General features: G+C 47.6%; 2 protein-coding genes across 2 annotated transcripts; one reads left to right on the forward strand and one right to left on the reverse strand.

The window, feature by feature from the left end:
• Nucleotides 1–878: 878 nt before the first annotated feature.
• On the reverse strand, nucleotides 879–2228 carry LOC141941689 (cygnin). The gene is made up of 2 exons (XM_074864666.1): nucleotides 2171–2228; nucleotides 879–1012 (listed from the first exon to the last, which is right to left on the reverse strand). The coding sequence occupies exons 1-2, from the start codon at nucleotides 2226–2228 to the stop codon at nucleotides 879–881; spliced, it is 192 nt and encodes a 63-aa protein (XP_074720767.1).
• Nucleotides 2229–6509: 4281 nt separating this feature from the next.
• On the forward strand, nucleotides 6510–7175 carry LOC141941690 (small basic protein 1-like). Its single transcript, XM_074864667.1, has 2 exons — nucleotides 6510–6567; nucleotides 7045–7175. Exons 1-2 carry the CDS (start codon nucleotides 6510–6512, stop codon nucleotides 7173–7175), a joined length of 189 nt encoding a protein of 62 aa, XP_074720768.1.
• The last annotated feature ends 3605 nt before the right edge of the window (nucleotides 7176–10780 follow it).

The raw sequence follows: 10780 nt of genomic DNA on the forward strand, positions 1-10780 counted from the left end.
AAGCTATGCTGCAGAAAGAATTAGATTTCTTTCTGAGAAGCCTCAAAACTCTGTTGTCTCTCCTAGACTGGTGTAAAAGTAGGAGACTGACAACGCATTAGTGAGAGTCTCTAAACAGTTTCTCTGTGCAGAGGTGCATGACTGCTCCTGCTACAGAGGTTTCACACACCTTTGATCACCTTCATGGCTCTTCTCTGTACCTTTTTCTGCTCCAGCACACCCGGTTTGAGCTAGGGAGAGCAGAAATCAAACCCTAAGTACAGTATTGATCTGTAAATAACAGAGAAGCACTGACTGAGCAGTCTTGGGGTTTTGGCACAAAGAGGACATAAAATCCATTGCATGAGGTCTGTGAGGCCCTATTTACTTCTCTGTTGCCCACCTCTGGGGATTTCCTGACATTATCATGGAAAGAGGACTGTCTTATGCTTAGAGGAGACATTGCTGAACTACCCACAGTTTTTGAGACATCTGCAGATAACCTGCAGGCTGAAAAAGCATTAAGGAACTGAAAGATTCTCTCTGGTCTCCAGAGGCTTGTGTTCATGGCCATAGAGAAGGCAAGAGGGAAAATGATACCTTCTTCCTAAATCCCTATCCCATAAGACCACTGGCAGCTCTGCAGCTTGTTGTCAGCAGATGTTCAGGCTTTTTTGGTGCCGATGAGCATTTGAACTGAGCTTGGAGAACCTGTCCTAATGCTTTTTGTGGGACCATGGGGACACAAGTAACCACATCACACACACCAGAGTTACATCTCCTTTTTTTCCCTTTTTAATTATGGAGAGGAGGGGATGACAATTGGGTTCGACAGTTGAGAAGCTGCTCCCAAAGCCACCGCGGTGCCTCCTCTTCCCCAGCTGCTTCCTCTTCAGCTCCTATTTGCCCTTCCAGCCGGGCGGGATGCAGCAGTAGTACTTGCAGTCGGAGGAGAAGGACCACACGTCCACCTTGGAGCACTGGCTGGAGCAGTACCCCACCTTGGGGCAGTGCTTCCTTACCTGCCCATAGCCTGCAAGGGGGAGAGAGAGGGAGAGTGGTTGGGTCAGGGGAGGTGTCCCCGTGCCCTGCTGTCGCTCCCTCCCATCACCTTCTGGTCTAAGTGTGGCAGTGGTCAGAAGGATGAGGTCCTGCTGGTAGGGAGGTCCTGCTCCATCCTCCCACATGTCCACCACTCCTGCCCAAGCCCAGCCCCAAAGCAGGAAGGGACCTTGAAGAGCACAAGCCTGAGAAACTCCCTGTGCATCCCTCTGCCCCCAGCTGGTGACACAGGGCCAGACGGTGACACAGGTGCAGTCTGGGACAGAGATGCTCCCAAGGAGACCACAGTCATTCCCCTCATGAGACAGCCCAAAGCAAAGTTCATAAAGATGCTCATCTGTGCAAGTTTATAAAGATGCTCATCTGCATGCATGTGCTTTTCCTTGTCTTGTACCTCTCCTTAAGGGACAGAACCAGTGTTCTCAGAGCAAAATAGCAAAAGCCACATCAAGCTTATTCCAAAAACTTTGGTGTCCACTCAGGTGCCTGTACTTGCATCGTGATTTTAAAAATTGTCCTCTTACTCAGAAAAGGCTGAAAGGTTTTGAAATGGGCCCCACAGCAGCCTTGCACCAAATATTCACCGTGGTGGATAAATGTGGGCCGGCTGAAAGACTTGGCCCAGGTGGATGAGAATTGATATCTGAAGAGAGTTTCTAATGCCTGTCTGAGAGATCTCAGTCCAGAATCCTCTTTCAACTTTTGTAAAGGGACCAGAAAGCCTTGGAGTCTCAGAAACAGGCATTAGCCGCAACAGCTATGTCACATCAGTAAATCAAATGTGCCCAGGACTGTTCCTTGACACAGAAATTGAGTTGCACAAAAGAGTTCCCTCTGGTACTATGAAACTCTCTGAGTCCCCAAGAGAAGTGGTCACATCCAGACTCTTGTCTTTTGTCTGGCCTGGGCTCAGTCCCAAACTGGATACTGAAGTTTTAATCTCAGTTATTTCTACAGAAATCTCTCTGAGGTAGTTCTTATTTCATTGTCCCTTGAAAGAAGTCATTAAAGTACCTGGCCAGGTTATAGCAGTCACCTCAGTTGGTAATAACTATATTTTTAAGAGCTAAAGTTACTTTAAAAGAATTCCAGCTAGTATCAGCTCATCTTGCCCAGTTTGTCATCTTACCTGGAGTGGCCAGGGAGACCAGTAGGAAGACAGCAAAGACAAGGTAGAGGAACCTCATGGCTGGAGTTGAGCTGGGATCTCAGCAAGGCTGAAGAGAGAAGTCTTGGAGAGAGCTCGAAGGGAAGAGGTGGTATAGATGGAGGCTGCGGCTGCCGGCTTTTATAGAGCATTTCCTTGCAGAGTGGAAGATGCCGGGGAGACATGGGAATTCATCCAAGTTGAGCTGATTGTGGCACAAGCACCAGAATTTCCCACGTGTGCCCAAGTGTGCTGGCAGCCACCTCCTTCCCCCAGCTCTGGTTACCCAATATCAGATACGATTTCATCCCAGTGGCTTTGATGACAGCACAAATGAATAGGGGCTGTCAGTAGCAGAGTTGTTAGGACTGGGCTGATGGGTCAGAGGGACCCGATGGAGATCTGCAGGTGTAATGATGAGGGGAGAACAAGATCAGTATCACAGGGTTTCAGGCCTTTCCCAACCTCTGGCAGGGATGCAACTGCATGCAATAGGGCTGAGTTGTGGCCACGATGCACCGATAACTCTCCCTCCATTGTCCATTCTGGTCACAATGTGGGGCTGTTGGCTTGGAAAGGACCCATGTTCCTATCTCCACTTGTGAAGGGAACCATGTCTGCAAAATCTCTCTGATAAATTTAGCAAACACCATGTTCAATGTTCTCTCTTTTGTTGTCCCCCCTCACCCCTGAGATGAATGGATGGGCAGGAGCACTGGGGCTGAGAGCTCCCAGGACTCTGGATGAGCTGACCACTTGAAGACACTTTGATCATCACCTCTTCCTCACAAACCCTCCAGCCAGACCTGAGGTTTCAAACATGAGCAGAGCTCTGCAAAGGAGCTTTTCCAACCCCAGTTCACTGGGCTGTTTAATAGCTTTATAAACAGCCAGAAAAAAAGAGGCGACTGGTGAAGGGACACAAGCTGCTGCTGTTGCAAATTACAGAATACCATCCAACCTAAATCTGCAAAGGGCAGCAGACGGATCTAACAACACTGAGTAACAGGGCAGCAAAATGTCAAATGCTGAATCAGTGTCAGTCAGTTTAAGGCTGTGAATTTGGAAAAATATATAATCTCTGTACAAATGATGGGTACAAATTACCTGAAGCCAGTTAAGCAGGAGATTTGGGAATCCTTGAAAAAAGTGCTCTAAAACCAGCAAATAGGAACCAAAAAATGGAAAATTGTACATTAAGAAATTTTAAGAAAGTTATTAAGACAAAAGAAAACATTGTCTCACTTCATCAGTCTGTAGGGTATCACACTGTGGTGTCTGCACTGCCCATCTCTCCATCCCTCATGGCCTACTCTAGGGCAGGAAAAGGTTAAAAGAAAGGTGGCAGAGCCAAGGACTCACTTTCATAACATTAAGTATACTGACACTTGTCAGCTCAAGGAAGAAACACTTATTGGAGGTGTATCACAAAGCTGTAAAAATTTTAGAGTCCTAAGGAAGAGAGAACTTTGGTTGTCCAATTTTCATAACCCAAGAAATAGGTGAGATGCAATGGTAAATCAGGCATTTATCAAAAAAGTAACCAAAAAAAGTCCTCTTTCACACTGAGCATAGCTGAAACATGGAACTCGTTCAAGAAGTCAAAATGTATTGAAAGGACAAATGCATTGAAAAAGCAGTTTAGAAATTAATGAAGCCAGTACAAATTAAAAAAAAATAGATACAAAACCTTCTTGAGGAAGTCACCAAACTTCATGTTACTGGAGGATGAGGAGTTTTACCAGGTTCTTGCACTCTTCCCAGGCACTCACTTCTGCCTGAACCAGGCTCTGCGCTCTGACTTGGATCAGCTTGACGTTCCTCGTTGTCCGCTCGACATAGCACTTAGGGATCTGGTGTAGTTGGGAACTGTCAGTGCTAGGTTAATGGTTGGACTAGATGATCTTCAAGGTCCTTTCCAACCTAGAAGATTCTGTGATTCCTCTCTGTGGTCTAACCCGAGTACAGAAACCAAGTAAAAGTAAGGGTGAGGGGACTGCGCACCTTGTCTGCTTCATCACCACTATTTCTAACTGATGTTCTCAGGAGTTCATTTTTTGTTGAAGACCTACAGTGATGGTGTTTCCACACTCTCCCTACCCAATCCTTTCTGCTGCTGTACAGTCCTGTCATTACAAAGGTTATCCTATACTTGAAGAGAGGACTTCTTGCTGCAGCTGGACGCACTGACTTCTCATCCTGGCCACCAAGAACAGACCATACTTTTCCAAGGCATTACCTTTTGTGGATTTGAGGACTTCTGTGTTTTCCATGTCTTCTCTTTCCTGATCATTATTCCACTTGCTTCAATCTTTTCTTACAGGTCACATCTTCTTGACCTGCTGTCATTTTCTGAACTCCCTTCAGCCCTTTTACTGATTTTTTGAAGCATGGTGTATAAAATGGGATGGATGCATTTTTAAGGGGTGAACAGTGCAGTGTGTACATCCTGTGTTTTACAAGCTCAACTTTTGTCTATATTTGTAGGACAATTAGCACTGGTTTCCCAACAACATGACATTGCTTATTTGTGCCTACCTAGGATCCACTGCAACCCAAATTTTCCCTGCAGAACTGCCACACAGCCAGAAACTACTTGTTTTATATTCTCCAGCTAATTATTGTTGTCTGTATAGACAAGGCAGATTTCCCTACTACTTAATTGTATTTTTTCCATTATCTTTTTAGCATGAGAAGATCCGCTGGAATGCTAATCCTGCCCTCTAATGCTTTGCAGTCCCTTTCAACTTCTTATTTGTGAATTTAGTAAGCACACTCTCTAGAGAACCACAAAAATTATTAGGCAGGATATCACTGGACTCACAACACATCAGATGTGGTGTGGCAATTCATTACCTTAGCTTCATTTACATATTTGCTACATCCCCTTTAATCGGCATCATAGTCCTTTTTGAATGATTACAGGCAAAATACTCAAATAGGTCTTGGGCCAAATGAATGTGATGAAAATTAAGTCCTGCACCTGGTTGGGGCAACCCCCAACATCAACACAGGCTGGGTGATGGAGGGAGGGAGGGAGAGCAGCCCTTGGAGAAGGACTTGGGGCACTGGTGGGTGAAAAGCTGGACATGACCTGACAATGTGCACTCACAGCCCAGAAAGTCAACTGTGTCCTGGGCTGCATCAAGAGAAGTGTGGCCAGCAGGTCGAGGGAGGGGATTCTTCCCCCCTGCTCTTCTCTTGTCAGACTCCCCTGCAGTGCTGTGTCCAGCTCTGGGGCCCCCAACATCAGAAGGACACAGACCTGCTCGAGTGGGTCCAGAGGAGGCCACGAAGATGCTCGGGGGGCTGGAGCACCTCCCCTGTGAGGACAGGCTGAGAGAGCTGGGGGGGTTCAGCTGGAGAAGAGAAGGCTCCAGGGAGACCTTAGAGCGGCCTCCCAGGACTGAAAGGGGGGTTATAATAAAGATAGGGACAGACTTCTTAGTAGTTTGTTGTGATAGGACAAGGAGTAGTGGTTTTAAACTGAAAGAGGGTAGATTCAGGCTAGATAGAAAGAAGACATTTTTTACAATGCAGGTGGTGAAACACTGGCACAGGTTGCCCAGAGAGGTGGTGGATGCCCCATCCCTGGAAACATTCAAGGTCGGGATGGACGTGGCTCTGAGCAGCCTGATCTAGGTGAAGATGTCCCTGCTCATGACAGGGGGGTTGGACTAGATGGCCTTTAAAGGTCCCTTCCAACCCAAACCATTCTATGATTCTGATTCTATGAAAATGTTTCCACATTCTGAGGGAGACCCTTGAAGAACCTCACTGCCAGTGCACTAGTTGGGGATGGATGGACCCTGAAAATTATTCCCTGTGATGGATTTGATGGCCAAGTTTTGTGCATTGTGTCTGTGCCTTGCAGAGAGTGTCCAGTGCTGGTGCATCATCAGAAAGGTGCCCAGATTTCATTTCTGCACCTCTGCTGTCAGCATCCCTGGGTGGCACTGGATTGAGCAGAGCTGGGCCCGGCAGCTCTGTGTCTGCTGGCGGTGAAGTCCTGGCAGCCGGATCTGGAGGAGGGGGAATTACCCTTGTGTGTCCGGGTTGGTGAAGGCAGCCGGCGAGTGGCGAGGGGAAGCCCACTGGAGCATGGACCTGGCTGCCTTTGTGAGTGGGACCAGCAGGTCGGGGTGACATTGCACACGCCGGAAAGCAAACAACAAAGATGGGTTTGCTTAATTTCTCCTCCCGCTGCTCTGCTTGTGGCAGGAGTCCCTCTATAAAAGCCAGGGCCTCCAAGGTCCCCCACCGTGGCCATCTCAGACCCACTTTGCTCTCGGTGTGCTGAGATCTCCGCTGGCCTCCAGACATGAGGGTTCTTTGCATGGTCTTTGCTGTGCTCTTGCTTTTCTCCTTGGCCACCCCAGGTAAGATGGCAATGCATGGGGGTGGTGAAAGCGGGGCTGAGCCCAGAGGCCGGGGGTATGCGTGCCTGTCCCCTCTCCAGACTTTGTGCCTTGGGGCGAAGGGAGGTGGTTCATCTCACCCAGCTTTGGCAGTGGGGATCAGCTACCTGCAGCGGGCTCTGGCTGATGATTTACCCAACCTAGCTCGCACAACCGATTTGGGATGAGATGAATGCCACGCTACAGAAGCCTGGCTCTCGTGCTCATGCAAAGGGATCTTGCCAGCAAGCTGCAGTACTGACATGTGTAGAGGGATGACTTTTAAGAGTGCAGTGGTTCCCCAGCTCAATGGGGATAGAAAGAATGGGTCTAAACCCAAAGGTACCTGGTGCATCAGTACCACCCTGGAGCCAGCAAGGAGATAACTTATGGGTCTCTGTCCTCCTACAGTGTCTGACATTTTCTCTTATAACCCATCTCTCTCTCCTCCCATCGCAGGGTACGGGCAGCCTAAGGGCGCTTGTGGGGGGTACTGTTCCCACATGTGTGCCAAAAGGGATGAGTGGACTTTCAGCCAGTCCTGCGGGAAGATGTACTGCTGCATCCCCCCACCCAAAAAGGGAAAATGATTGCAAAACAGTCCTGCCGTGGAGGAAAAGCAGCACTCATGGTGGGGTTCCTAGCGCTGTATTCACGCTGTGACTGAGACGGTGTTCCCTGCTTTGAAGTAAAGATGGGCAGATCTGATTTCTGTGTGCTGTGTGGTTCATTCACCTCCCCAGGGGGAAGCGTCAGGAGAGGTTCTGCAGCCAGACCTCCCTGGGCCACGGCCATGACACACCTTTGACAGTCCCAGACATTTCTGACAGCCTCAGACCTGTGACACAAAAATGACACACTGGAAGTGAAAAGGCTTTGGGATTTTTCCCATTGCTTCAAGCAGGGCAGCGGCAAAGGCTGGGAGAGGACTGATTGCCTAATACTGTTTCTCCCTCCTCCACAAGTTTAATCCCAGTTTAGTTTTAGAGGACACAACAGCCCCCAATGCCTCATCAGTCCCATTCAGCCTCTGCACTGGGGACCTCAGTCCTATTGTGGGGGTAGAGACCAGAGGCAAACAGCCACTGCCTTCCCCTTGCACCCTCAAAATCCCACTCCCAGGGTGCCTATAGAGCATCCTCATGCCAGTGCCACCACTTAGGTTTCATGGTCCTGTGGCTGTCCTGGACACCCTTGCACAAAGCAAGTGACTTCTCAACATAGCCTGTGACCAGATTATTCCATGGGACATCACAGACAATGGGGATTTCTTCAGTGTTACCTTCCCCAACCCTTCTGCTCCATGATAAACCATTCACTCCAGGCTTTCTGCAGAGGGACGTGGAGCGATCTGGGTTGGGTGGCTCAGAGCATCCTGACAAAGGGCAGCCAGGGAAGCCTCAGGAGCAGTATTGGAGGGTGAGATGTTTGTGTCAAAAAGGGTTAACTCCCTGACTGGCTCATGGGGCAGAAAACAGCCCTGTTTTTCTGAAACCCTCTGGGAAATAGAGTAAGTTTCCAGCCATGGGGCCTTTCAAACCCAGAAAAAAGCTACTGCACTGGTATTCCTTGGACTGAAGGATTCTGCAAGAGAAGAGAGGAGATAGAGACCTCTCTCTTGCAGAAAGATTGCTTAATTTCTGCAGGTGGAAGGTCTGTGTTTCCTCTCTTCAGCAGCATCTTACATGGTCAGCAGAGATCTTGGCACTACAGCCAGTACACAGAGTTGGGGGGAAAAATAATACCTTCCTAAGGCTAATTTCTGTGTTTGTCTGAAACTCTCCTGGTTGCCAGGGGAGCCTGAGAACACGGTGCCCACAGGTGTGCCTCTGCTGCCAACCAGAGAGGTGAATCCACCCTTTGTGTCTGTACGTGCAACGTAAGGTGCTCCAAGGGGCTCGCTACCAACCACCGTGGTCCAAATGACTGTGTTCCAGGCAATTTTGGGGCAAACGGAAATAACCTAGTGAGCAGCCTTATGCTCCTTTATTTTATCTTTAAGACATAGGGTAAATGTGAAATCTCATAACTTTAAAAACTTTATCAGTTTAAAGACTAACCAAGGATACAGGAATCTTGACAAAGCTGTGTCAACAGTGGGATTTCTTATGATATTTTTTGTGATAAGAGGAATAAGTCTGTTTCCACTTCCCCTGAGTGTGAGCGGGGTTAACATCTAGTCCATGGGCTGAGATTAGGCAGCGACAGGTAGCGGGTAAATGTGACACTTGTACAGGATGGCCCTTCAAGAGCCACAGACTGTTGTCTTTGAAGCAATAATTTGTCAAGCTTCACCTGACCCCAGACAACAGGATATGAAAGAGGGAAAATTCACTTAAAAACTGTGTGTTAGTGAGAAGACTTCACAGACACACAGGGTTGAAAGTTTGACAAAATAGTAAAAATTGCAAAAGCAAACACTGAACAGCAAAAAAACCCCAACCCCTTTGCTGTTTCTTTCACATTTTTCCCCAAGAAAAAAATAAGAATAATGTGAGTGAAAAGAAAAGCCATGTGAAAGTGAACGAACTGCAAAATGGGTTTTTGAAGTGGTGTCTCTTGCTCTGCCGCATCTCCAGCCTTCAAAATGTTGCTGCAGCTAAAGAAAGTTTCTGACACCAGTAGTTTATTTCAAATCTCTGGTAGGAGAGTGACTGTTCCCCCCTGTTACTGCCCCTATCATCTGCAGCTGTGTAACCTCCTGGGGCACCTTGTTGCAGCCTCTTGGGGAGCAGAGGGACCCTCCAACTGCACTAAACAACATGAGGGAAGGCACGTGTCCTGTTTTGGGGGGTTCAGCCTGGAATTTGACATGGGTGTAATGTGAGGAAAGGGGGAGACAGGATTCTTTCATCTTTAGATCCCACCTCTTCTATCAGCAGAAGATTAGACCTGGAATCCCTGAGAGGAACCCAGCTCTCCCTGCAGTAGAGAAGCTCTCAAAGACATGGCAGGTGTTTTTTTCAAAAAAAAAAAAAAAAAAAAAAAAGGCAGAGAGAAATTGCCTGGCCTCTTCTGCCCAGGTACCCTGAATGTGTTTCGCTGCCACAGGAGTTGCACATGTCTCAATCTGGAGGTTCATCCACTGCAACTGGTTCTCATCTCCACTGCCCACAGAAGCAGGGAAGGTAAGTGGGATGCAGCTCTGCTACACAAAACAGTTAACATTTCATACACGTGCACTTTGTGCTAACACTAAATATGTTCTTTGCTTTTTCACCTCTTTCAGAACAGCAGTGCAGCCATCTAACATTTCCACAGTAAAAGGCACTTGAAGGAAAAAGAAGCTGTCCTTGCCCTGCCCTGACAGCCAGGAAATGTATGTCCAAAACCTCGTTGGGCCACTCATCTCTTCCTGCAATGGTAGAGCATCCTACAGATGCTATGCATTCATCTTCAGAAGCGAGTGAGGAGCAGGGAGTGAGGGACACTGGCTGCTTACAGCAAATGTTTTGACTGCAGAAGTGTCGTCTCTGTTGCATGGATGTGTTGTTTGTCCGAGCTCTCTCCACCAAAGGAAAGCAAAAGACCTCTCTGCAAATGGCATCCAACAAATTTTCAGTGGCTGCCTTTGGAGGAAAGACAGGAGCTGATGGGAACAAAAATTAGTCAACAATGATAGGAGACTTTTTGATCACAAATGCTGTTATTCTAGGGCCACATAGGAGTCATAAGTTTGCAGGGAGCACTTCATCCAGTCTTATTTACACACACACGGAAAGTAGGGAGGAGAGAGGTACTGGTGATGACACGTATGAAAGGAAAAAAACCAAAATGTCAGGGATTGTTCTCTTGTCTCTGAGAAATCAGTCTCAACAGACTGGCATTCTGAGAGAGAAATATTCAGCTATTACATCAACAAAAGGTGCTTTCCAGGGCTAAATCTTCCTCTTTGATACTAAGAAAAACTTCACCGAAAGGGTTGTCAAGCATTGGAACAGGCTGCCCAAGGAAGTGGTTGAATCCCCACCCCTAGGAGGTATTGAAAAGATGTAGATGTGGTGCTTAGAGACATGGTTTAGTGGTGGACTTGGCAATGTTAGGTTTGTGGTTGGACTCAATGATCTTGAGTGTCTTTTCCAACCTAAATGATTCCAAGCTGAGCATCCAAAAAAGATATGCAGTCAAATGATATCGCATACATGGAAGCTGCTTGTGGTAATTTCAGGCTTTCAGAAGAAGAATGAGCAAAAGC

This window comes from Strix uralensis, chromosome 3 (genome assembly GCF_047716275.1).
Source record: "Strix uralensis isolate ZFMK-TIS-50842 chromosome 3, bStrUra1, whole genome shotgun sequence".
In the NCBI taxonomy this organism is placed as follows: Eukaryota; Metazoa; Chordata; class Aves; order Strigiformes; family Strigidae; genus Strix; species Strix uralensis.